Genomic DNA, 27667 nt, shown 5'->3' with positions numbered 1-27667 from the left:
AGGAGGAGTAGCTAACACTCCAGAGGACAGGATCAACATTCAAGATGACCTGAATAAACTAGATGATTTGATTTGGATTCCTGCATGGCAGAATGGGGTTGGACTGAATGGCCCTTGCGGTCTCTTCCAACTCTATTATTCTATGATTCTATGATTCTAGCCGTTAGAAGTCTAATGTTCATGTGAAAACATATATGTACTAAGAATACTCAAGAGGCCTGAATCTTGCAGGGACCTGAAGTTACAAGATGAGATTCAGTGTGTGGAAGATGAGCTGAGAGAGCTGGAAAACCAGAGGATGCAAGCCGAGGCGGAGAAGAGGAGCCTTTATGAGTATCTGCAGCGAGAGGTCTGTATTCCTCCCACAGACTCAGCGCAAGCATGAATTCTTCCCTCCGGCTGCACAGTGGAGTTACTCCATATTGTTTGGATGCATGCTTTGTCTTTCTGGTGAATGTGTTGCATCTTAATTGGGCCTCACTTGTTTTTTGTTTTGAGTAAGAAATTCCATTACTCTAGGTCAGTTGTTTTGTTTTTTGATGTTGTGTGCCTTCAAGTGGCTTTCCCACGTGGCAACCGAAAGGCAGGGACCTGTCATGGGGTTCTCTTGGCAAGTTTCTTCAGAGGAGGTTTGCCATGGCCTTCCTCTGAGGCTGAGCGACTATGACTCGATCAAGGGCACCCAGTGGGATTATATGACTGAGCCAGGATTCAAACCCTGGTTTCCAAAGTCATAGCCCAATGCTCAAACCACAACACCATGCTGGCACTCTAGGTCAGCTTTAGGCCACTTTTCAGTCCTTCAATTGGGGTGTATGTGGCAAAAATTGCCCATAGAAGTTGGCTGGTTTACAGAGGCTGGGTTAAACACACTCCTGTAAGCCTCTTTGGGCTGAAAGACTTCTTTGTCTGTGACCTCCAAGAGGAAATGCACATGGCAGGGGTTTGGAAGCAGCAATATTCACAGCCATTAAGTTACAGGGGTCCTTTCCACATGCCTTGAGGTCTATGGGACCGGTCATCAGAAGTTCACTTAAAAGGCATCATGACCTTTGCAGATTCATGCTTTTGGCCTCTCTCTGTAACTGCTATTATAACAAAATATGCCAAAATATTTGTACCACCAAATAATGTGGGGGTGTGCAGGGTATGCTAACAAGGTTGGGGTAAAAGCCTGATGACCTAGTGCTTTTGCCACCAAACTGGTAGCCTCCGTGTTGAACAATAACTTTGGCATCCTACAGACAAGCTGGCTTTCTGTGGCAAGAGTTCTTTGGTTGGCAAAGGGGTCAGAACCTCAGGGAGACAATGTTGTGCAGAAAACACAAGGCGGAAAATACAAGCATCTGTCACGGATGCTTTGACTGTGATTTCCTGCATGGCCAAATGAGTTTGGACTGGATGGCCCTTGCGGTCTGTTCCAACTCTGTGATTCTATGATTCCATGGAGGAAGCCCCTCTGTGGGCGCAGTGGTGCTTTTCTGTTTCCTTGCTGCTCTAAGCTGGAAATTATGGTGTTGTGTGTGTCACCGAACAGGAGCAGAGACAACCAGGCGATGGTGCAGACTCAGCCTGGCTCCAGAGAGAACACGATATCTTGGTGAAGGAATTCAGAGTAAGTCTCTTGTCTCTTTTCCTGTTCTGTTAGTTGGACCTCGCTTGGGGTGCCAGTTTGTTCTTGTGTTTTCTGCCTTTTGCCCCTCAGTTCTCAAGTGTCTGACTTTTTCCCCTTCTTAGATCAGCGACTTACAGAGACAGAAAGAGGCAAAGCTGCGTGCCATTAGTCTCATCTGTGTTCTGGCCCGAAATAAGTTTTCCAAGCAGCAGATTTTGACAGATTTCAACGCTGGCCTGGAGGTAAGCATGTGTGCCTTGTACAAGTTGACCTTTTGGAGCAAGGAGGGGCTACCTGTTGGCACAGGCCTTGCCTGGCAGGTGGCATTAGCCACAGCTTTATAGTGCCATATGCAAGGAAAAAGGACCCTGGCCCCTCAGTTCCCCTTATGTCTCCACACAGACACACACATGAGAAAGGCCTAGGCATCGGAAGGAGCTGACTGCTGCATCAGGTCTAGAAGCCACTTTCCTGACCCCAATGGGGCCGGAAGTCCACTTCTAGATTTGAAAAACTGCATTTTAAAAGATTAATTTCTCCTCTTGAAAGCTTTGAGAAGCAGCAACCCCTCCTCTCCACCCCCCCACTTTTGGGCCATAGAAAGGATAATCTGGGGGATCTTGAGGTCTCAAAAACCACCTTGGGGGCCACAGTTTGCCCATGGCTGCAGTAAGGTTAATTCCCCCAAGAGCTTTGCTTCTCAAGCCTTCCTGCTTATCCTTGTGAAGAATGTTCTCTTGTCTCAGTCAGTCCAATGACCCACACCTCTCCTTTTTCTTCTCATTTCCTTTCGTGTTGATGACATCAGTGATGCTCCTTGTGTTTGAATAGGGAACCAGAGATTGGATCAAGGCTCTGTCTGCTTGAGCTCCACATAGGTGTGTTTGGAGATGGTCTTTGGGGATGCTTAAACCCACTGTAGTCCACAGGGTTTGCAAAAAGGGCCACCAAGGTTTTCTGGGGGCAGAATCTCTCCCTTTGAGGAAAGGCCAAAGCACTTCGTGCTGCTTAGATTAGGAAAATGACCAACGAAATACACGGTAATAAATGTTTGTACCACTGTGCCTGGTGCAAAAAAGGTAGAGGTAGGTAGGTAGAGAGAAAAACCTTTCCCCTTCTGGGATATTAGCACCAGTGAAATTGGGAGGGAACGAGACAAGAGTGCTCTCTGAGAAGGCATAGTTGAATTGCAGAATATATTGGCAGAGGTTTGTAGTAGTGGAAGCTGCTTTCAAAGGAGACCAGATAACCTCATGGAGGAGGAGGAGGAGGAGGAGAGGATGGGTCTTCTAGGTATGATTGGTAATCAGAGCTTCCATGTGAATTGGTAGCTGATGGCAAGGGGCAGAACGATTGCTTTTCTGACTTGCCCCCGGCTACTCCACAGCACCTGGCAGCTGCTATGCAGCCCTGTCCCTAATAATAATAATAATATGTTTTATTTATAGACCGCTATTCCGCAATGATCATAGCGGTGTACAGTAAAAATTGTAATACAATACAAAATACAAGGTGACAGTTAAAGGAGGGAGAAGTCTCATCCTTCAGGCAGTCACTGATGTTGCTGGGTCTGCCTGATCGCTCCCTCTGAGGCCAAGATGACAGTTGAGGAGGGAGGGGCCTCTTCCTTCAGGCAGTCCCTGATGTTGCTGGGTCTGCCTGATCGCTCCCTCTGAGGCCAAGATGACAGTTGAGGAGGGAGGGGCCTCTTCCTTCAGGCAGTCCCCTAGTTAACTTTTCAGCTGTGGTCAACTCAGCTTGCCCTTCAAAAGAAACCTTCTGCAGCTAATAAAGCAATATCTTTCTTTGAGGGCAAACAGCCACTGGCCTCAGTCTTCTGGGTTAGTCCCAACCCGAGTAGAGCCCTTTGGACTGTTTGGCAGAGTAGACCTATTTACCGTTCAACCATTGTAATTGGGACTAACCAGTGGAGTTCAGACCAACAGCAGCAGCTCTACAGAAGAGTAAATGGAACTTGCCAGCCGATCTGTCTGCATATACCTCTGTGACATGGTCAATTTAGGCAACTTGCTGCCCAGCAGGGATTCTTCCTTGCCATTGGGAAATGGTGACTTACTCTTAAGAAGTGAACTCTGGATGCTGGTCTTCTTTTCTCAGGAGATGACAAGGAAGGCACTGGATCCAGAATGTGAAGAGGACAGTGATGAAGAGATGGAGGAGGGAGATGCTGCCGGCTCAGACTCACCTGGCCTTGGAGAAGCAGAATCCCGGCCCAAGAAGCTTCAGGTTTTCACGGTCAGCTCCACGGAGTATCTCAAACTTTGTGGGAAACTGCTTCGAGATGGCCAGCCTCAAGTCTTCCATGACACCAAGGACACAGGTATGTGCAGATCATGCAAACCAGTGGCCCTCTCCACCTTTGGCCTTGCCAGATGTGCTGGACTTTAATTCCCATCATTCCTGGCTATCGGGTGTGCTAACTGGGACTTCTGGGAGTTGAAATCCAAAATATTTGGAGGGTCAGAGGTTGAGAACCATTGGTGTAGACAACTGAACCACATAACTCAGTGATGGTGAACCTATGGCATGCGTGTCAGAGGTGGCACTCAGAGCCCTCTCTGTGGGCACATGTGCCATCGCCCCAGCACAGAGTTTGGCAGAGTTTGTTACTAGAAAGCCAGAGGGACATGACACTTTGCAATAAATAAGTGGGTTTTGGGTTGCAGTTTGGTCACTCAGCCTCTAAAAGGTTCACCATCACTGACATAACTACACAGGTCACTGTTACTTTCCCACCGAAGTGGTCCCTATTTATCTACTTGCACTTTTACATGCTTTTTAACTGCTGGGATTGCAGGAGCTGGGACTAGAGACGGGAGGTCACTCCATCCTGTGGCACTCGGGCCTCGGACTGCCAACCTTGCGATCATCAGAGTCAGCATCTTGACCACTGAGCCACTGCATCCCCTGTGGAATTATACTCTAATACTGTATATATTTCCGCCCCGCCCAACCCTGACTGTTTCCTTTTGTATTCAGAAATCCCAGCTTTGAAGAAATTTGCCATTGACACAGCTTTGAAGCACAGCATGGAAGCCACGGAGAAGGTCATCAGGGACGTGGCCCGTGTCCTGAGCCAGATGGTCAATTATCTGACCAGCCAAAGAGCGGAGGTCAGTAAGGAGAGTGGGACCAACAGATCCATCATAGCAGACAGTAGTTCAATGGTTTAAAATTTGGCAGTCAGTAGCATTTATAATGTTCATTGTCTGTGAATGCACCCAAATGGGTTGTTCTGCATCTGTGCCGATAAACCCACTTTTGTGAATCCACAGATGACTGCTCGAAGAACTAGTTACAGATGAGCCACCTGTCCCTTCCTTCTGTCTGTTTGGGAACATTTAATGGTGGAGGGTTGAGAGTTGGAGGAGATAGAGTGGGGACAAGGACACACACTTACCTGTCTCTACAATTTACTGTCGGCCCGCCACATTCACTGGGATTATGGGGAAATTGCAAATAAAAAATATTTTTTTAACCTGAGAGAACACATCTCTAGGAATCTCTAGGTCCTTCAGCACAACTCCTTAGAGTCATGCGGGAGAGCTCACAAATGCCTAGAAAACCATGCTCAGTAGGAATTCCTTGGTCATTCAGCATGATTTTGCGGTTAACCTCTGGCAGAGGTTGATCATAGAATCATGCTGGTGCGCCTAGAGATTCCTAGAGAGAACAAATTAATCAAATCCGCGAATAATCAGATCCACAAAAAAACAAAGCTGCAAATGTAAAGGGCTGACTATAAGTGCAAAGGTCCCAGGAGAGGCTGCAGGAAGAAGATATTCCAAGAAGCTGTTAGGAACAAACTGCAAGGCTTTGAATAGTGTGCAGTTTTCCTGACTTCTGTCTTTTTAATAGGGCTCCTTTAAATGTTGTTGTTATTATTATTATTATTATTATTATTATTAACCTTTATTTATGAAATGCTGTAAATTTACACAGCGCTGTACATGAAATCTTTTTAGTTAGACGGTTCCCTGCCCTCGGGCTTCCAATCTAAAAAGACACGACACAAAAGGAGAAGAAGGGAGGGGTGGAGGGAAAGGGTCAGAGGTCCAGCAGTTCCTCTCAACCTCCGAGGCCTGGACCAAGGCAGATGGACTGGAGGGAGGGCTTGGCTTCATCATGGACGGTTAATCTTCATCCAGGGAAAATACATACTCTCAAGTAGGATAATACATATACAATACATAGCAATACAGGAAACGGTTCGATAAACAGGCAATAAAAGAACATCAGATAGTAAGCGACAATTATGCAATGCCTGGGAAGGCTTCTCTGAACAGGATGGTCTTCAACTCCGTTTTGAAGCTAGTTAAAGAAGTGATGGCTCTTGTGTCTCACGGGGGAAGAAGGTTCCAGGAGTGAGGGGCAGAAAGTGAAAAGGGATGAATTCAGGATGGGGCAGAGGAAATTCTGGGCTGAGACAGGAGCCCTTGACTACCAAAACGGAGGGCCTGAGTGGGAAGGTGAGGAGAAAGAAGGTCTGATAAGTAAGGAGGGGCCAGTCCATGGAGGGCTTTAAACGTCGACAGCAGGAGCTTATACTGAATGCGGAAAGGGAGTGGGAGCCAGTGAAGGGATGCCAAGACAGGAGAGATGTGGTCAGAGCGGTGGGTGGAAGTGATAATGCGTGCAGCTGAATGCTGGACGGAGATTAAAGGACGGAGGTGAGAAAGAGGAAGCCCAGCCAGGAGGACGTTACAGGAATCCAGTCGTGAGATCACTAGGGCATGGACCAGGATCTTGGCAGTAGAGGCGGAGAGATATGGTCGGATTTTGGCAATCTACAAGCCTTGGCTGTGGTCTGGATCTGAGGGATACATGACAGAGAAGATAAAACCAAGACTGCGGGCTTGCTGGACTGGTTGAATAGAAATGTTGTCCACAGAGACAGAAAAGGAGTGTTGAAGGGTGGGCTTAGGAGGAAAGGCAAGAAGCTCCGTCTTGGACATGTTGAGCTTCAAACGCCGATGGCGCATCCACTGCGAGACAGCTGTGAGGCAAGAGGAGACTTGCTGTTCAAGCCTTGGAGAAAGGTCAGGGGCGGAAAGATGCAACTGGGTGTCATCGGCATAGAGATGGTAGGAAAAGCCAAGAGAGCTGATGAGTTTTCCTAAGGACAGTGTGTAGAGAGAAAACAGAAGGGGACCCAGAACAGAGCCCTGGGGAACTCCAACAGAGAAGGGAACAGGAGAAGAAGTCTGACCCCCTGCAACTACTGCAAAAGATCGGCCAGACAAGTAAGATCTAAAGCAGTCGAGAACAGAGTCTGAGAACCCAAGGTCAGAGAGTATGTCATCTAGGAGACAGTGATCAACGGTGTCAAAGGAATGGTTATAATCCTGTGGAGAGTTCAATTGTATTTTATTTATTTATTTATATTTAATTTATTTTCTCCCAATAATTTGACTCAGGGCTGTGAACAATAGATTTAAAAACAATAGAGATTAAAAACTGTACAATATTATGAATAATAGTATAAATTTAAGAGTTATTTAAAAAGCCATTTAACAGTTTATAAAGTGAAAACATTACAATTCATTAAAAGACTACAGTCCTTTTGCCAAACAGATTTTTCCAGCTTGGGAAAAGGAAGACTTTTGCAACCATCTCCCACACATTTACCATAGAGGAGAACAAAAGTACTTCGATGTCATGTGGCGACGCAAAGATAAATGCTGGGTTATCAACGCCTGCTGGGTTTGTTTTTAATGCGATAAGGCTCCCCGTTTCTAAAGTCCTCTTGCCTTTTCACTCTCCAGGACCACTCTCACCAGGCCCAGATCCAGGAGATTGTGCAGAGGTTCTTGCGGGACGTTCCTTTCCATCTCCAGGACCCTGTAGAGCGCAGCGTCCGTGATGTTCAGCACTGCTTTGGGGGGCTGATCCGCAACAGCCTCCAGAAGGGTGCCACTAGGGCCAAGGAGCGGTGCCAGGCCATTGTCAGGAGCTGGGGATCCCCTGTAAGCGCTTTCTCTTTCTCTTGGCAAAAAGCAGGTGGGCTGACGCTTCATCTATGTGTGCCCACACAGGTTTCTCATGCCCACTGCCCTACCTTATGCCTGCTGCCCAGTTTCCCTTTGCACTACAAGAAATGCACGGAAGGAGGTGGAAACTAGGAGGGAGAAAATTAACTGGCATTGGCCAGTATCCAAATAGATGGGAATCCTGCCGATCTGTAGCGTTTGGAGTTCTGAAGAAAGAGGGAAGGACCCGTGTGTGCCATTCTTAGTGGAATGTAAAATACTAGAGTTGGACAGGATCCCCAAGGATCATGTAGCCCAGACCCTCAAAGCCAGTCTGGAAAGCCCACAGATCCCTGTGGAGTGCAGTGTCCATGACATCCAGCACTGCTTTGAGGTGCTGATCCATGACAGCCTCCAAAAGGGTGCTGCCAGGGCAAGGAGCGGTGAACAGTTCTGAGATGGCTGATCTTATCTTCTCATACTGAAAAATTTAATTCCAACATGACTTTGCAAACTGAAGCTACAAAAGCTCCAGCAGATCCCAAGAAGGTAGTAAAAGTCTAGAATCATTTCAAGGTGTATGTAAGTTTTTGCTGACACTACACAGTGGTTGTCAACCTTCCTAATGCCGCGACCCTTTAATACGATTCCTCATGTTCTGGTGACTCCCCCCAACAGATAGAGGAGCAGTGTCTTGGTTCCTAAGACCATCAGAAATATGTGTTTTCCAGGGGTCCTAGGTGACCTGTGAAAGGGCCGTTCGGCCCCCAAAGGGGCCGCGACCTACCGCTTGGGAACCACTGCCTTAGAGGCTCCAGCAATGGAAGACGCAATTTCCTGAGGGTCTGGGCAGCACAAAGGGCAGGCAGGCTTCCTTCTTATGGGTCCTTGAAGCTCCAGCCATTTCATTCATGGCATGTATTAAATAATTTTAAATTGTGAATGTTAATATGTATATGGGCTCATGGGTGTATTCTGGTGGTTTTATAGTGTGGTGTTTTAACTGTGGATTTATGTGTTTTTAACCATGGGTTTTTTTTAACATGCTGTATCCCACCTTGAACCTTGAGAGGAGGTGGGAAAGAAACAACAACAACAACAATAATAAATAGTAGTAGTATTGTTAAATTTTAAACTATTTAAATTATAAATTATAGCCACATTCCAGGAGAAAGGTGGCATAAATGAAATAAATAAAACCCTAGTTTTTTGTGGGTTTTTCGGGGGGCTCTGTGGCCATATTCCAGAAGAGTTTCTTCCTGACGTCTTGCAAGCAGCCTCTGTGGCTGGTATCTTCAGAGAATGCTTGCCTGGAAAAGTGGGTCTATATATAAACTGTGTGAGGCTGGGAATGCAGAGGGATTTGCCTGTGTCTTGTTCTGTGCTGAAGGCCGGCCTCAGGCTGGGAGGCTAATAATGCAAAGCAGGATGCGTGTCTGCTAATTGGGGATCATGATCTGCTGGGAAGCCCCTGACTCTGAGTGGTTTCCCATTTGCATTTGCTGGGTCCTCACTTTGCTATTCCTCAGGACTGGAAGCCAAATTTTGTTCACTTTAAGGGATTCCTCTTTCCTGTTGAAATTGTCCAGGTGTTTGTGGATCTCAATGGCTTCCCTGAGCATCCTGACATGGTAATGCTTGGCATGGTCCATACCTTCAGTGTTTTCAAACAGTATTTTGTGCCCAGGATGGTTAGTGGCATGTTCTGCTAGGGCTGGTTTTTCTGGCTGGCCCAGTCTGCAGTGTCTCCCGTGTTCCTTGATCCTTGTTTGCACACTGCGTTTGGGGGTCCCTATGAAGACTTGTCCGCAGCTGCATGGCATGCGCTAAACTCTTCCTGCGGCTGTGAGAGGGTCTCTCTGGTCCTTGGCTGAGCCAAGCATTTGCTGGATTTTCTTTGTCGGTTTGTAAACCATTTGAAGGTTGTGCTTCCCACCACTTTGCCTATTCTGTCTGTGACTCCTTTGATGTATGGTAAAAATGTATGGGGGGCTGCTTGTCTTCCCTCCTCTGGCTTTTCCTGGGCCTGGCAGCCCTTCTGAGGTCTGAGCTGGAGTAACCATTGGCCTGTAGAGCCCAGTCCAAGTGCTTCAGTTCATCTTCCAAGAAGAGGGGCTCACAGATGCGTTTTGCCCGGTCTACCAGTGTTTTGATTGTGCTTCTTTTTTGTCCTGGGTGATGGTTGGAGTTCTTGTGCAGGTATCTGTCTGTATGTGTGGGTTTTCGGTATACTGTGTGCCCCAAATGTAGGTTCGGTTTGCAGATGACAAGGACATCCAAAAATGGCAGTGTTCCTTCCTTTTCTTTTTCCATAGTGAATTGGCACAGATGCTGGCAAAACATCAGAAAGAAACTCTGCTAGAACATGGCCACAGAGCCCGGAAAACCCACAAAAAATTATGGATGCCGGCCATGATAGCCCTTGACTTTACAAATAAAACCCTGTATATTTTGAAACCTTAGACCCAGTTTCTGAGACTGGGATTAATTAGACCCTTTGAAAAATAAATCCATTCATGGTTCCTTTTATTGTGTTAAAGTTTAACAGCTAAATAGGAATCCTCACCTATGAAAGGGACCTCAAAAGGCAGTCTACTCTATTCAGACCCCTTTCATGTTCCAGCAGTCCACACAAATAGCAAAAGCAAGGTGAAAAGGAAAACTCTGGCTCCCTTAATCCCAGTCTGAAAAAGCATCGTATTTAACAAAGGACATAATCCACCATGAGGAGGAAAGAGGGAGGAATTTGTATCTCCCAGTGTATATGAACTACAGTACGCTTCTCTTCTTTTCCATGGGGTTGGTGCAGAAGCCCCTTCCGCCTGAATTGTAGATTCTTAGCTGCTCAAGATCAAGGGAGGTAAGAGTCCCACTCCGTTCTGCTTTGGTCAGACCTCACCTGAAATAATCCTCTGTCCAGTCCTGGGCTCCACAGTTCAAAAGGGATGTGGACCGTGTCCAGAGAAGGGTGACCAAAATGGCAGAAGGTTGGAAACCATGAAACCCTATGAGAAGAGACTTAGGGAGCTGGGGCTGTTTAGCATGGAGAAGAGACAGTTAAGGGGTGACATGATGATAGCCCTGTTAAAGTATTTGAAGAGATGTCACGCTGAGGAGAGAGCAAGCTTGTTTTCTGGCCACCTGTCAGGGATGCTTTGATTGAGAGTTCCTGCATGGCAGAATGGGGCTGAGCTAGATCAGGGCCCTTCTTGGGGTCTCTTCCAACTCTATGATTCTGCTGCTCCAGTGAATAGGACACAATGGAGCAATGGATGCAAGCCACGGGAAAAGAGATTAAACCTACTGTATATACTCAACTATAAGTCAACCTCACATATAAATCTAGGGCACCTTTTGAGCCAAAATGAAGGATTTTGCTAAGACTTGTGGATAAGTCAAGGGTAAAACTTAGGGGCATATAGCAAAGGAGCTAAAGGATGGAGCAACGCAAAACAATGCCAAAGAACTTACAAGATTCCAGCAGACATAACTCTTTGTGCTTATTCTTAAGGCTGGATGGATGAGAGAGTAATGGGGTCAGGGCTCCCAGGACAGACTGTGCTCTTGCTTATCCTCAAGGGATGGCTCCTTCTCTTAAGTAAGAGTTAAGACACAGTATTGACAGACATTGACCCATGGATGTCGACTTGGGTTTTTTGGGGTCAATTTTTGATCCAAATGTCTAGACTTATACCTGAGTATATACAGTAATCATGAGGAATAACCTCCAGAGAGTAAGAGCTGATAGTGAAAGATGCTCCCTTGGAGATTGTGATGGAGTCTCCTTTGGTGGCTTTAAGCAGAGGCTGGATGTCCATCTGTTGGGGATGCTTTGACTGAGAGTTCCTGCATGGCAGAAGAAGGGGCTGGGGCTGGATCAGGGCCCTTCTCGGGGTCTCTCCCAACTCTAGCTTTCCAGCTTAACATTCTGACAACCCCCTGTCAATTTAACTAATTCTTTAGCAGCCACCCGCTGCCTCTGCCCTCCTTCTCCTAATTGTTTTAAGAATTGTTAATCATTTAATTGCATTTTATTGCGGGTGGGGAGGCTGGGAGGGTTTGGGATACAATGGACAATGAGACATTGCATGCTTACTGTATTTTAATGGATGTTTTATGATTATTAGCTGCTTCAATCTTTTTGGAGAAGCAGGATACAAATCATCATCATCATCATCATCTGGCCTGCATTTTTCAGCGACTACTGTCCCAAACACACTGCAGAAATAATCCAGGTTGAGGCTGCTTTAACTGTCCTGGCTCAATGCTAGGGAAGCCTAGGAACTGTAGTTTTGGGAGGCATTTTGCCTTCTCTGCCAGAGAGATCTCTGGGCCCGCAATAAATGGCATTCCCCCGGGTTCCCTAGCATTGAGCCAGGGCAGTTCAAGCAGTCTCAAGACACGGATTGTATCTCTCTTCTCCCTCACAGTGTAATGGCTTGCCACATGCCACATACCACGCAGTGTGCTGTCGCCACGGTGTCTACACCTCTCCAATGTACGGTTCTGTGGATTTCAACAGAGACCTTGCGCAACCAATCCATGAGGCTATGTCTGTAAATTGGAATGAGGTCTTCAGGTAGGTCCTGTTTTACAGCAGTGCCAGGACTCAAAAGGTCCAATGCGACATGCTGGATGGCCCCCAGGGATTGGGAAGGCCAAGCGCATAGGAGGCCCTGTCAGTCAATAGTAATGTAGACTCATAGACTCTTGGAGTTGAAAGGAACCCCAGAGGCCATCTACTACAACCCCTGGAGCCCACAACTACAGCACTCCTGGAAGAGCCAGCCTCACCTTAAAGACCGCCAGTGGAGGAGAGCGCATCACCCTCCAAGGCATTGTATTCCACTGCCAAACAACTCTTACAGTAAAAAAAGGCCTTTCTAGAGTTTAGGGGGCATCTCTTTTCTTGTAATTTGAGTCCATTGGCTCACATTCTGGTCTCTGGAACAGCAGAAAGCAAGCTGGCCCCATCTTTTTCAGATCCCTAAGTCACTCCTCATAGGGCATAGTATGGAAACCATGCCTTGTGAGGAGAGACTTAGGGAGATGGGTATGTTGAGTCTGGAGAAGAGACGCTGAAGAGGTGATATGAGAGCCCTGTTTAAGTATTTGAAGGGATGTCATATTGAAGAAGGAGCATTTCTGCTGCTCCAGAGAATAGGGCACAATGGAGCAATGGAGGCAAGCTCCAGGAAAAGAGATTCGACCTCAAAGTCTGGAAACCCAAAAGTCCCATGAGGAGAGACTTAGGGAAATGCTGGGTCTGTTTAGCCTGGAGAAGAGAAGGTTTCTATGCTGCCAGGCCTTCGGATATTGGCATGGGTGCTGTTTTGTTTTTGTTTTATAAAGAGTTTGAAGTTTTAAAATTTTAAATAATGTAATGTTTTGAATTAATCAGTATTTTTAAACTTTGTATTTGTAATGTTTTCCACTGTTTTAACTTACTGTTTTAAATTAGTTAGCCACCTTGGGTCCTTGTACTGGGAGGAAGATGGGATATAAATGAACATAATAATAACAACCACAATAATAATTTTGCAGCATGAAACTGTTGGAGTCTGTCAAGTGTTTTAATGAAGCTGTCTTGGCGATGCTGCAGTCCATCTTCAGAGACCTTGAGGGGAGGCTGAAGGAGCACAACAGAATCGCGGAGGCAGTGCATGGCATCTTCTGGCAACAGATGGAAGCCACTCGAGCGAAGGTGAGCCTGGGCTGGAGTGATGGCTTCGTGGGCTTCGGAGGGCAGTTTCATGTCTGCCTTGAGCGCCTCCATACCTGGCATGCCCTCTGTGTTCCCTTGTGGGAGATACTGTGAATTTTGCCCAGACATTGTCCTTTTAGAAGGTGTGCGTCTGGTGGGGGATCACCTGTGCTGACCCTTGGAGTGTGGTGAAGTCTCCTTCTTTGGAGGTCTTTAAGCAGAGGCTGGATGACCATCTATCTGTCAGGGATGCTTTGATTGAGAGTTCTTGCATGGCAGAATAAAGGGGTTGGACTGGATCAGGGCCTTCTTGGGGTCTCTTCCAACTTTAGGATTCTATGATCCTCCCTCCATGAGTCAATGTCTCTCTCTCTCTTCCTCCCCCCCCCCCCCTTATAGCTAATCAACTTCACTCTGGATCTGATGGGTTACGTCACCCGCAGGCAGCGTGAGATCTCCCGGCTCCTGGTGCCAGAAATCAAGGGTCGCATGGAACCAGCCTATGCAGGTGAGGAAGAGCCCATACACAGATGCTTTCATGACTGCCTGAAGGGCAGCAGTGCATTGTGTCTTGTCCTCTGTGGAACAGGAGCAAGGAAGGCACAGCATCCTTCCTTTCCTGGCATCCCTTTGTACAGGGCGAAGCAAAGTGTGCCCCCTCCCCAGGTTGTTTCCATGGCCTTCAAACCCCCCCCCCCCAACTCCTTGCTTCTTCTTTTGGCCAAAAAAAAGGATGAGCTGCCTCTTCTGGAAGCCTCCAAGAGCAGAGTTCACCTTTTCAATAGGCCACAGGGACCCTCCCCCTGCCTTCCGAAAAACTACCCAACAGTTCAGTTTTTCAGAAGCAGAAATGGGCCCCAGTTACTTCTGTGTGGGATTTATGGTATTGTTTAAAACAGGGTAGTGTAAGTCTGCAAACCCAGGAACAGCCTTATTGTGTAGGCCATCATGCATGGAAAGGTTAAGAAGTTGAGGACCTTAAACCCTGGAATTATAATCCACAACTGTCATGTCCAGAGCAGCCTTATTGCATAGGCTTGTTGCCATATTGCTTTATTACATGGAGACGTTGAGCAGCTGAGAACCAGAAATATCAGAATTAAAATCCACAAGTAACCTGTCCAGGAGCATCAAGTGTGTTAATGTATGGCAGGGGTAGGCAACCTTTTTGAGCCGGGGGCCGGGTTGCTGTCCCTCAGACAACTGGGGGGCCGAAGCCCCCCCAAAAAATATTAAATATATTTTTTAAAAAATTATATAAATAAATAAACCGGGTCAAATGTAGGACAAAATTTTCAAATGGAGGACACTTTTTTTTAAAAAATGAAGTACACACGAATAAATTTGCTGATTTTTAAAAAATGTTAATATAAATGCATGTTTCTGAGGCTTCTATAGAAAATTGCCCCCCTTTGCCCCCGCTTGCCCATTGCTTCCCCTCTTACCCGCCTCCTCCTGAAAGGCCAAAGGCCCCAGTGGCAATTGGTGGCAGGACCGGGCTGGGGCCGGTCCCAAGGCCTCGCCGGGCCGCATCCAGCCCGCAGGCCACAGGTTGCCTACCCCTGATGTATGGAAACATGCTGTTCCTGTTTCTTAGGCACCGGTGGCAGAGGCAGAACTTGGCATTTGGGGAAGTTTTAGTTCCACATTATTGATTGACTCTTCTCCCTTCCTTTCCATCGTTCTTTTTGGCCATTGAAATCAATGCCCTGGCAATGCCAGTGAAGATGAGATTAGACCCAGTGTTGGAGTGGAGTCTGGCTTTTAAAAAATGTGTTCTCCCAGAACCAGACCAGCAGACTGTCTGTAATTTGGTGGCCATGAGTTGGGAAAAGGGGGGGACACAAAGTTGGCTGGGAATGGCCCTTTGTTTTTATTTCTTGGACACTGCTTTGTTTGTTTGTTTGCTAAGATGTAGTACTTATGTAAGGCTGAGTTGGGTACAGGCAAAGAACAGTGTTTGGGTCATCGTGGCAAATGCCCATGCTCCCATCATTGCATTTGGCAAAATCCTCAAAAGATCCCCAGGAGGATCCCTGATTTTCAAAGGGTTTTTGCTATACAAGGGAAGCAGAGAGGAGCTTGGCCTCAGTTCCAGCATCTGCTCTGGATCTTTCCCATTTGTGTCCTGCTTTTAGCCTGAGGCCTTGTGGGACTTAAAGTAAAGCAATAAATAAATAAATAAATGGGGTCTTCTGTGAAAGTTCATCCTAAGGTAACATTTCTGGTTGGCAGCTACGTTTGGGTCATTGAGACCCTGCTGAAAAAGCTGCGAGATTAGCTTTCAGCTTTTGGGGTGCCGTGTGTGTCTGTGTGTGAAAAGTGTGAAAGGACAAGACTCGGCTTTGCGAAACAACCCAGTTGGATTAAGCAAAGAAGCCTTGCCCCCTGGAAAGGATGGCTGGTGCATAGCGGAGAAGCAGGGCGGTGCCAGGAGGTGCCAGCGCTATGGGCTGACATATACTATTATGCTGCAGCTTGTAGCCAGATGTCTGGCCGTGGCTACTTCCAGCTAATGAAGGAAAAGATGGAGAGCTACACCCACCGAGAGAAGGAGGCCATCTTTGATTCTGCCGTAGAGAAGCTGCTGGAACAACTTGGCCAGCTGCAGGTGAGCTCACGCACAGGTCCAGAAAAACAACTCAGCATCCCATATATAGTTTTCTTTTGGACTTGTAGGTTGTAGGCGCCTGGGCTGCGAGGCCACAAGTTGTGATGCTGGAGAGGGAGAGATGGGAGAGAGGTCCACTGCTCCTGGGACAAAGGCGGACCAGCTCAGTGCGCGGCTTTGCTTATTTGATCCGCCATCTAACATCTTTGGAGGCCTTTAAGAAGGCAATAAAAACAGATCTCTTCTGGCAGGGCTTCCCAAACTGATCTCCTCAGAATTTTCACTCTCCATTTGTTTAGCTGTATCCTCCGGACTTTGATCTTGGTCTGTTTTATTAACCATTCTATTGGGAATTGTTTTTAATGGTATTTTAGGGTGGGAGGGAGATAGGGGGACTAGGATCTAATATGTCCTGTTACGCTTTTCTCTATTGATAGTCATGTTTGATTTTATTGTTCTTGTTTGCTGTTACCCACCTCAATCCAATGCAGGGAGGCGGGATACATAATAATAATAATAATAATAATAATAATAATAATAATAATAATAATAATAATAATAATAATTATTATTATTATTATTATTATTATTATTCACTACCTTTTTATCCTGCTCCTCACTTCAAAGGGCTCCCAGAGCAGCAAAAAAGTACCCAAAATAAGCAAGTTCCTCAGGATTGCAGTCCACAAGACGTGGCACAGAAAGATTGGGAGGGAGAAGTCTAAATGGCAAATCCAGGCACTGGATTCCTGGCCATAGAGTCTACAAGGGAGCAGTTCCATTCAGTGGAGGAGGCTGTGGGGCAAGAATTGCTTGAGTGGCCTGTGGCTGAATTGATGCATAGTCCCTGGAGTTGAGGGGAGAAGCTGGCCCTCTGGGTTGCTCTCTCTGCACCTGATGGTCTTTTGGGGCCCTTGAGTCCCTTCGTCTGGTCACTAGAGCTGGAAAAAAGGAAAGTGCAAAGTCACACTCGCCTTAACAACCTTTTGTTCTAGCAACGCATCCAAGAGAAATTCCAGAGCTTGGTCCGGGAGCTGACCAGGTCCCTAAAGATGCAGTTTGAGCCCATCCTGAAGCCTGTCCAGAAGAATGGGAAGATCATTCCAGGTGAGGAGGGAGCCTTTGCCTGCAAGACATGGGCTGCTGGTGCCCACTATGCCAAGGGGAGAGGCGAGAGGGCAGCTCTATGCTTGGGCAAAAAGCTAGAGAGGATTGGGGTCTGGCAGCCAGCTGAACTGTGCGCGGTTGTTTTTTTCTGAGAGCGGCGAGTGGGAGTTTTGCGTGAGAGCTGGTATCTTTTGAGGATCCAGTGTGTTCTGAATACAGTCGTGTTCTGTGAATGAAAAGGATCTGAAAGCTCTTGGTGCAACAGGCCTGGCACTTACTGGATAACCTTCTGCTTGACCCTGAAAACACATGCGCATATTACAGGTTGAGTCTCCCTTATCCAGAACTCCAACATCTGAACTATTCCAAAACCCAAAGCTTTTCTCTTGGGTGGCTGACACAGCAACATCTTTGCTTTCTGATGGTACACAAACTTTGTTTCGCGGACAAAATTATTGAAAGTCCAGTTGGACCTCCAGATCCGTGGGGGAATCTGTTCTGGACCCCTCTCTGCTGCAGATATAAAAACATGCAGGACCTCATGGTGGCGCAAAATGCCATATGCGACAACAGGACTTGCTGCCTACAGATATGTGCTTTTATCTTTTTAAATTGTATTCTTAACAAATGATCTGTTTTAATATTGCAGTACTTCAATATTATTGTAGTACCACATTTGCTGGGATGAGGGGCACAGGACCCCCGTGAGTTTGGAAAAACCTCAAATAACCAAAATACTTATGTCTTTTACCTGAGAGAACACCTCTCTAGGAATCTCTAGCTCCTCCAAAGCAACTCTGTGGTCAGCGTCTGACAGACATTGACCATAGAATTGTTGGGGTGTGTATTGACTTGCACATCCTGACAAGAATTGCGCTGGAGGAGCTATAAATGCCTAGCAGAGTGTTCTTTCTAGGCATCTTTAGGTCCTCCAGTGCAACTTTTGATTAAAGTTGACCATAGAGTTGCACTGGAGGACCTAGAGATTCCTAGAGAGAACATATAATCCGCCCTGCACTCTCAGAACAACCGGGAAGAACTTGCTCAAAGTCCCTACTTCAAGATATGTTACTACTTCTCAGAGGGCCTTTTCAGTAACGGCCCCCAAGCGTTGGAATAGTCCTCCCGAGGAACTCCGTCTCATTACCTCCCTTGAACTGTTTAAAAAGAGACTTAAAACCTTTCTCTTTAACCAAGCATTCCCCCATGTACACCGAAGTTATGTTCAATCCCCTTCTCCCTCTCACTTACATACACCTATGAATTGGAATTTATTTGTATATTGTAATTAATGTAATGTGGTTTTAATTTTATGTTGTTTTAATAATTTTACCATGTACACCACTTTGATCACTGTGGAAAAGCGGTATTGAAATAATTTTATTATTATTATTATTATTATATTAATAAAATCTGTGAATAATCAAAGCCACAAATGTGGAGGAATGAGTGTAGTTTAATTCCCTTTTAACTGTCATTTTTGTAAGTTTTTAATTGTATTGTGCTTTTAGACTGCAAGCTGCTTTGAATCCCAATTTTGGGGAGAAACTGGGGTAATAATAATAATAATAATATAATAATAATAATACTCGAATCTGAGGATGGTAAGCATGTGGATCGTGTGTATAAAATTACCTTCAAGCTATGTGTCTAAGGTATACATGAAACATACATGAATTTTGTGTTTAGACTTGGATCCCATCTCTGAGATATCTTGTTATCTATGCGTCTGCAAATTCAAGTATTTCAAAATCCAAAACACTTCTGGTCCCAAACATTTTGTATAAGGGAGACTCAACCTGTCTTGGAAGCTGTGTTTTTCTTAGTCCTGGGGAGCCCTTATTTGCAAGGCCATAACAAGAAAATCTGGAGGAAGCCCAGGGAAGCTTGACAGAGGCAAGGCTGGCATGACCATGTCTGAGTAGCAACAGGAGCAGCATCCTGTTCTGTGGAACCTTTCAAGAAGGAAGTCCCACTGGCTTTTTGGGTGTATTTTCCCTTCCTCCCCAGAATTAATGACCATCTGTGCCAAAGTGGACAAACTCTGCAGACGCTCTTGTGTAGATTATATCCTCCCTTGCCCTGTGCTGGCAGCGGACAGATCCCCTGGCATGGAAGAGGAACTGGTGCAGGCGCAGGATCCCATGAACTGTGGGGCAATGAGTGCGGACATCTACACGGGATCAGCCACTCTTCCCAACCTTACAGCCATCCAGGTATAGTAAGTAACCTTCTGACGAGGTGGGAGAGGGGAGAAGAGTTATGGCAGAAAGGGAGAAGAAGACGCAGCTTTTTGAAAGATGTCTCTTCATCCCATGTCGGATGATCATAACATCCATAGGTGTTAGAGTTGGAAGGGACCCCAAGGGCCATGTAGTCTATCCCTCCGCTATGCAGTGTCTTCCACTGTCGAACAGCTCTCACTGTCAGGAGGTTCCTCCTAACATTTAGGTGGAATCTCTTTTCCTGTACTTTGCACCCAATGTGTCCTGTTCTCTGCAGCAGCAGAAAACAAGCTTGCTCCCTCCTTAATATGACATCCCTTCAAATATTTAAACAGGGATATCATATCGCCTCTTAAGTGTCTCTTCTCTAGGCTAAAAGATACCCAGCTCCCTAAGTCTCTCCTCAGAGGGGATTCCTGAGCCTTACAGTGGAGGTTGGGAGGGTGTTTCAGTGCAGACCGATCTGTCGAGCTCAGTTGTGATGCTGGGAACACATTCTCCGCCTTAAGCCTTGCAGGACGTTTTCCTTGCTGTTGGAAGTCCATCTCCCAGTGAACAGAATAAGTCAATATTTTTCTTTCCCTGCAGCCATCTGTGTGCAGTGCTTCCAACCAGGAGGTCAAAACCCTTGCTGTTCCTGCTTCTCTGCCCCTCCCCAAAGCCTCCGCTGCCACACAGCAGCAGCCCCAGCATCCTCCAGTTCCTTTGCACCCAGGAGGCAAAAAAAGGGCTGGAGAGACTCCCCAGCCAGAGCTGGAGAAGAGGCACAAGGGCCAAGGCACAGTCCCTGGGGAAGGAGGTGACCTGACCGGACATCCTTTGCTGCAGTAAGTCCCTGTCACTCCTCTAGCGTTTTGGGCCCAGGCAGGCAGCAGCTGGAGGGGTCTTACTTAGAGAAGGTGGGGATTCTTCCTCCTGGCAAGGGCAAGAGACAAGTTCCACTTCTGAATGCAGACATCATAGAAAGAAGGGCCCTCCAGGGTTTGGGGTCACCTTGTTGCACTCCTCTGAAAAATCATGGGAAGGGAGTGTGGGGTGATAACAAGATGCTGCTGCCCTTATGCTAGGTCACTGACCCACTGGTCTGTCAAGCTGCTGCTGGCCAGAGAAGAAAAGATCACTTCCCTGGCCAGCAGTACTTCTGTCAGTCTGTGGCTGGTAGCCATTTCCCAAGGACTCAGGGTCAAGCGGACCAGAGCAGTGGGGTGACCTGCCTCCCAGCCCTGCTGCTGCTGTGAGCGGAGGGACCTTTGGCTTTTTCTTCCTCATGCAGAGCTGGCCCTGCTAACGTTCCTCAAGGGGTGCTTTGAAGATGCATTGCTGGAAAGAGTGGAGCCACAGCGAGACAAGACACTTCCTCAGCTGCTTGCCCTCAGTGGCTTGTGATGGAGGCTGTGGGTTGCCTTTGGTTCCATGGTTCCTGGGCCATTCAGTGCCTCTGTCTAAGACAGCATTTGTCCCACTGGGGTCCTGGGCCTGGCATCCAGGCGCTGATCAGATCCACTCCTCTAGCTGCAAGCATGGCCTACAGATCAGGTGCTCCTGGCACTTGCCCTGGACAGGGCCTCATTGGTTATTGTGTGCCTTCAAGTCATTTCCAACTTATGGCGACTCTAAAGTGAACTTATCATGGGGCTTTCTTAGCAAGGTTTCTTCAGAGGAGGTTTGCCATTGTCTTCCCAAGGCTGAGAGAGTGTGCCTTGCCCAAGGTCACCCAGTGGGTTTCATGGCTGAACTGGGAATCAGACCCTGGTCTCCAGAGTCGTAATCCAACACTCAAACCACTATACCACACTGGTTTTCCACAGGGTCCTATGCCAATCCTAATATAGAAATGAAGAGCTGAAGCCTCTTCCTTCCATGTTTATGAAGTATTTCAGTGGAGGAGACTGATAGGAGGGGTCTGGCTGGTGCTGAGGGCAGAATTTGAAAGGGGAGCAGAAAGTGGGGTGCAGTCAGAGCATGGCTGTTTTTCAGGGGATGGATCACTTGCAGCAGCTGCTGTATCTTTCCCTGTCTTTGTCCAGCTACAGTGGGATGACACAAGTCAAACCAGAACCCAGTTTCCAAGACTTTGCCTCCCCTTTGCTGCCCACTACAAGCCAAGCGCCAGCCCCAGAGGACTGCAGGCAGAAGGCAAGCGTGATTCCAGGCCCGCCTCAGACCCATGTAAGTATTGGATACCTGTGAGGGTCCTGCAGTGCTCTTCGGTGAGGCATCATCTATGGGATTGTGTCATTGACCTGTTAAAGTTTCTTTAAAGGGATAGAAGCACACCTTCTTCTTCGTGGTCTCTGCGAATCATACAAATGGGTTGTACTGCGCCTGCGCAGTGCCTTCGGAAACTTCTGGAATCACTGGGCAAAGTACACTTTGCAACAAATAGAAACTTTTTGGCGGTAGCTCTGCCCATCCCTTATAAAGCCCCTGCTTTCCCGCTCTTTCCCCAGTTCCTTTTTTCCGCCGCGTTTGCTGCCTTTGGGAACTTCGCTCTGCTTATCCTCAAATCTGAATCACTGGTTTTGACTCGGACCGTTTGTTTGACCACTCTTTGCTTGACCCTTGACTTGTTTGAAATGTGAACGACCTCGGACTGTTCGACTTCGCACATCCTTCGAATTTACCCGGCCCTGTTGTAGACCTCGGACCGCCGACCACAGACCGTAAGCATACCATGCCATCGGTGCCCTTCAAAAAGTGCACAGTTTGCGGGGGCAAGATTCCTGGCCAAGACCCCCCACTCAGCTTGTCTCCTGTGTTTGGGAGAGGCGCACATCCCGGCATCTTGCCCCTTGTGTAAATCTCTCACTCCCCAGGCGAGGAAGAACCGGGAGACTAGGTTGAAGGCCGCCGTCTATTCTAAGGTCTTCACTACAGGCGCTATGGCTTCGCTGGGCCCTTCATCTTCGGTCGTGGCAGCGTCATTGCCAACTCTCTCAGAGACCCCTACACAGCCCATGGCCGACTTTCCAACTGTTTCGGAGGCGACCCCTCGTGAAGGGCCGGACGCCGAGATTCCTTCGGTAGACGTTCCTCGGCCGTCCAAGAAGGATAAGCGCCACAAGAGCTCTAAGGAGAGCCGCGCTTCTGATAAGGACTCGAGCGCCCAGAAGGCTTCAGCCTCGAGATCCTCGGGCCCGAAGACCTCGACCTCGACTTCAAAGGGCTCGGGCGCCACATCTTCGGTCCCGAAGCCTTCAGCCTCGGCAGACTTGATTGCGAGGTCTTCGACCGCCAAGGCGGTGACCCCGGTCGCGGTGACGGCGTCACCTTCGACTTCCAAGAGAGCACATACGCCTTCCTTAGAAGATCAACACCCACCGGCCAAGCGTCACCGCTCTGACAAGAGGGATTCGGATGGCTCTCGTCATAGGGACGCCTCTCGGGACCGACCATCCGTCGAGAGGAGACCGTCTGATTCTCGCCCCAAGGACAAGGTCCCCACAGCTGTGAGCTCTAAATCGTCTGAAGCTCCCACCACTCTCTCGGGCCATCACCGTAGTCCTCCACGGGAAGGCCGAAGCCTGCCTAGGTTTCGCCACATGCCAGATGACACCATTGACGTCATCGCGGAACCAGCCTCTCCAGTGAGCTCCAGGCACGACCGGCGTTCCATCACTCCAATGCCCAGATCAGTGGTCCACGCTGCCCTAGTTCACCGGGCTGCTTCACCTTCTCCCCCGAGGGAGCCTAAGAAACCAGATTATCTTTACAACAGCGAGACCGACACTTACTACATGGCGGTTCCCCGTGACTCCATCACATCTCGCTTTGAGCCCCCCCCCCCCTTGGAGGTCCAGACCGGAGGCATTGACCGGACTTCCTCGGGCCGCTGCGGGACCGTCTCGCGGGACAGAGACAGCTCCCGAGTTGGAAGTGGTGCATCTTGAGTCGGAGGACGAGGCCCCGTCCCGTGTTCGGTACCCTACGCGGAGTGAATCTAGCGCTTCGGATGTCGACGACTATCAACCGTCCGTCCAAGAATTTGCTCAACCGGGTGCAGTCTCACCCTCGGATGACGTCCGCACCTTTGCGGAACACGTCATAAAGATGGGAAACGCGCTTGACATCCAGATTTCCCAGATGGAAGATGAGGCCTCAGACCCCATAGAACGGAGGATTCATGGGAAGCTTCCCACTCCACCTGCAATTCCTCTGCTGCCGTCCCTAGAAAAGCTGGCAAGACGTTCGTGGGAGGCGCCTGCCTCAACGGCTGCCAGTAACCGCAAGATAGAGTCCTTCTACAGGATTGCGCCGACCACCCCGTCGTGGCTGTTCGGCCACCCAAGGCAAAATTCCGCCATCGTAGAGGGCTCCCAACGGGCATCCACGCCGAAATCCTCCGTGATGCCAGCGGACAAGGAGGCTAAGAAGGTGGACGCTCTAGCTAAAAAAGCTTATTTTTCGTCAGCCCTAGGGATCAGAGTGGCCAATTACAATGCGTGCATGGGGGCATACATTCAGTGGTTAATGGAGAAGATCTCCCCCCTGATCCCCGACCTTCCTGATGAGTCCCAGGGCACCCTCTCGGAGGTTCGGGATGAGGCACACTCCATTGGGAGTTGGCTAATTACATCAGCCAGACATGCCACAGACTGCTCGGCAAGATCCATGGCCGCGGCGATTGCCCTACGCAGACACGCATGGCTGAGATCATCGGACCTCAACCAGAACGCCCGCACCACTATTGAGGACATGCCCTTTGACGAAGATGGTCTCTTCCACCGAAAGACGGATGAAAAGCTGAACTTTAAATACTGGATGCGGACAGCGGCGAAGAAGCACGGTATGTCATCCTCTCCCCAGGCTTCTTCCCGCAAATGCTTCACCAGCGTCCGCCCGTGGTACGGCCAGGGCCAGAGATCCTTCCAACAGGACCGCCCCTTCCAGTGCCAGGACCAATCCAGACAGAGGTACCCCTCACAGTCCTCCTCTTCTTCGGGTCGCCGTTCTGCTCCCAAGTATAAAAAGAACTACCGGAGACAGGATCCCGACCAGAACAAGAAAAGGAATTGAAGGGACGCCGCGTACTCCGTCACCACCTCATCCCTCTGTTTTTTAAATAGGTTGAGGCCCTTTTCCACCACCTGGGCCTCAATCTCTACCGATTCTTGGGCCCTCACCATCGTCTGCAGGGGTTATGCCCTCGAATTCGAAGAGCTCCCCCCAACTGGAGCTTTCCTATCCACTTCCCCCTCAGACACCCTTCTTGACGAAGTACGCACCTTGTTGTCTAAGGGCGCCATCTCGCCCGTCGACGACGCCAACGTCCCTAGATGTTTTTTTCTCACGTTACTTCACGATCCCCAAGACTGATGGGGGCATCAGGCCCATTCTGGACTTGAGGTCACTCAATACCTACCTTTCCTATCGCCGGTTCCGGATGGTAACACTTGCCTCTATTTTGCCTCTATTGCACCAGGGCCTGTGGTTTGCGACCATCGACTTGAAGGACGCCTATTTCCATATCAGCATCCAAGAGAGCCACCGCCGGTTCCTAGCCTTTGCCGTCGGGACGGACATCTACAGATACAACGTTTTACCCTTCGGCCTCTGCACAGCCCCACGGGTCTTCACCAAGTGCGTGGCACCGGTGGTGTCCTATCTACATCGTCAGGGCATCAGGATATTCCCATACCTGGACAATTGGCTGATAGTCGCCCCTTCAAGTCAGGAGCTACGCCAGCACACGGCAGAGACTTTAGCTCTTCTAAGAGACTTGGGACTGGTGGTCAACCTCGAGAAGTCACAGCTCCTTCCCACCAAGCAGATAAGGTTCATCGGATCAATCCTCGATTCCACCAACTGTATGGCGTTCCTGCCCCTCGACCGCTTCCAAGCTCTTTGCCGGGCCGTCCGACAATGCATAGGCCGGAGACGAGTCATTGCCAGGGACGTCCAGGTGGCCCTAGGGCACATGGCATCCACAACCTTTGTCACACCGTGGGCGAGGCTTCGATCCCGACCCCTTCAGTCCTGGTTCCTGTCGGTCTTCGACCCGGAGACCGACTCACCATCCCGTCGCCTCTCCATCCCGAGGCCGGTCGCCCGGTCCCTCCACTGGTGGCTTGACTCCCAGAACGTTTGCGCGGGCATGCCGTTCTCACAGCCCCAACCAGAGATAGTGCTAACCACGGACGCATCAGAACACGGATGGGGAGCTTACGCTCTGGACCTTTGGACAAAAGGTGTGTGGTCTCCCGACGAAGTGACCCTACACATCAATGCCCTGGAGCTACTTGCAGTGGAAAAGGCGTTAAGGGCCTTCGAATCCTCCATCTCCAACAAGGTCGTACAGCTCCGGACAGACAACACCACGGTGATGTACTACCTGAACAAACAGGGAGGCACCAGATCACACACCCTCCTCGACATCACCCTCCGGGTTTGGGAATGGTGCATTGCCAGACACGTCCAGCTCCAGGCAGTACACCTGCCAGGGACACAAAACGACCTTGCGGACCTCCTCAGCAGGTCCCCGTCCTCATGCCATGAGTGGAGGCTTCATCCAGACACTGTGAGAGACCTCTTCCTTCGGTGGGGAACTCCACTGATAGACTTGTTCGCGACTGTTCACAACACCCATTGTCCCCAGTTCTGCTCCCGGACGCAAGGCGAGGACTCCCTCGGGGATGCGTTCGGATTCGATTGGTCAGGGGTACTGCTGTACGCCTTCCCCCCGTTCCCTCTGATCACCAGGACAGTGTCCAAGATGACGTCGGATGCGACCAACGCCATTTTGATCACCCCGTGGTGGCCAGGACAGCCTTGGTTCCCGTGCCTCCTCCATCTCTCCCGGAACACCTTTCTCCGACTCGAGCGCAGGCCGGATCTCCTAACAGTTCAAGGGGGTCGCGTTCGTCATCCCGACATCGACACCCTTCCCCTGGTGGCATGGAGAATCCATCCCTAGCTCACCTACCGTCACCGGTACGGAGAGTCATCCTGGCTGCCCAGAAACCGGCCACCCGCAAATCTTACTCCCAAAAATGGGCCAGATTTCTCAAATTCCTGGCGGACAGACACCTCTCACCCGCTCAGATATCGACACCGGTGGTGTTGGACTTCTTGATGTCCCTAGTCGATTCGGGCCTCTGCCTCACTTCTGTCAAATGTTACCTGTCGGCCATTTCGTCAAGTTTTCAGTTCCAGGGCAAACCCTCCCTTTTCAAAGACCCCTTAGTTAAGGGGTTCCTGAAGGGCTACAACAATTTGAATCCACAAGTGTCCTTGCCACCCCCAGCTTGGAGACTGGAGGGTGTGTTGGGGGCTTTACAGTCTAGACCCTTTGAGCCTCTGGCTACTACAGACATCAGGCTCTTGACTTGGAAGACAGTGTTTTTGGTGGCGATCACTTCTGCTCGTCGAGCTGGCGAGCTTTGTGCCCTTAGGCGACACCAACCCTTCCTCAGGTTCCACCTGGACAAGGTGGTCCTCAGGACAGACATTACCTTCCTACCCAAAGTCGTCTCACTCTTCCATATGTGCCAGGACATTGTGCTTCCTACCCTTGCACCGAACCCGACCACAGACACCGAGAGGGCTCTCCACACCCTGGATGTCCGGAGGGCACTTGCTTTCTATTTAGATAGGACTAGAGACTCGAGCCGTTCCGAGAGACTATTTCAGTGCTACTCGGGACCGAAAAAGGGACTGCCGGTGTCGGCACAGAGACTCTCTAAGTGGGTGTCGAACACCATACATCTGGCGTATGAACTCCTGGGTAAGCCTTTGCCAGTCAGGGTTCGCTCCCACACCACAAGGGCGGTAGCAGCTTCTTCTGCCTTTTTGTCAGGGGTTCCTCTGGATGATATTTGTAGAGCTGCAGTATGGTCGCAGCCTCTAACCTTTATCAAACATTACAGGTTGGACACCAGAGCCAAGAGAGATGCAGCCTTTGGCAAGGCTATCTTGGTGTCGGGATTGCGTTAATGGTGGGATTAGATGGCTATTACATTTCATCATTGGCATAGCCTTGCCCCTTCAGGGGTTATTTAAAAAAAAAAAGAGAGAGAGAAAACTTGGGTTTTATAAGCTTTAAACAAACGACTCGCTGAGACTATGTTTGAATCCATTTATTGATTGTAAATAAACACTTGTTGGTTAATCACGGTGTCAGGACACTCCCTCCGCCATTAACCTCAGCTTGCTAGTCTCAACCCATTTGTATGATTCGCAGAGACCACGAAGAAGAAGGACAGGTTGCTTACCTGTAACAGTATTTCTTCGAGTGGTCATCTGCGAATACATACAAATCCCACCCGTCCATCCCCTCAGTGTCCTGCTCTTATTGGCTCTTCCATCGCCTGCTTGGCAGAAAAATTGCGGAACTGGGAAAGAGTGGGAAGGCAGGGGCTTTATAAGGGATGGGCGGAGCTACCGCCAAAAAGTTTCTATTTGTTGCAAAGTGTACTT

The 27667-nt window shown here is 48.8% G+C and overlaps 1 protein-coding gene across 2 annotated transcripts in view; it reads left to right on the top strand.

Moving 5' to 3' along the window:
- The window catches only part of NUGGC (nuclear GTPase, germinal center associated), a 58842-nt gene that overhangs the window by 23995 nt on the left and 7180 nt on the right, over positions 1 to 27667 (top strand). For both annotated transcript variants that reach the window (XM_089518195.1, XM_089518196.1), the window contains exons 12-25: positions 232 to 349; positions 1538 to 1615; positions 1738 to 1857; positions 3734 to 3956; positions 4616 to 4749; positions 7402 to 7602; positions 12036 to 12184; positions 13150 to 13309; positions 13709 to 13817; positions 15787 to 15920; positions 16916 to 17027; positions 19038 to 19243; positions 19841 to 20079; positions 21280 to 21421. In XM_089518195.1, coding sequence (XP_089374321.1) covers positions 232 to 349; positions 1538 to 1615; positions 1738 to 1857; positions 3734 to 3956; positions 4616 to 4749; positions 7402 to 7602; positions 12036 to 12184; positions 13150 to 13309; positions 13709 to 13817; positions 15787 to 15920; positions 16916 to 17027; positions 19038 to 19243; positions 19841 to 20079; positions 21280 to 21421 — 2125 coding nt within the window. The remainder of the gene's footprint in view (positions 1 to 231; positions 350 to 1537; positions 1616 to 1737; positions 1858 to 3733; positions 3957 to 4615; positions 4750 to 7401; positions 7603 to 12035; positions 12185 to 13149; positions 13310 to 13708; positions 13818 to 15786; positions 15921 to 16915; positions 17028 to 19037; positions 19244 to 19840; positions 20080 to 21279; positions 21422 to 27667) is intronic.

This window comes from Sceloporus occidentalis, unplaced genomic scaffold (genome assembly GCF_023333645.1).
Source record: "Sceloporus occidentalis isolate IW3139 unplaced genomic scaffold, rSceOcc1.0.p SCAF_3, whole genome shotgun sequence".
Lineage (NCBI taxonomy): Eukaryota > Metazoa > Chordata > Lepidosauria > Squamata > Phrynosomatidae > Sceloporus > Sceloporus occidentalis.
This window is presented reverse-complemented; position numbering and strand designations above follow the sequence as displayed.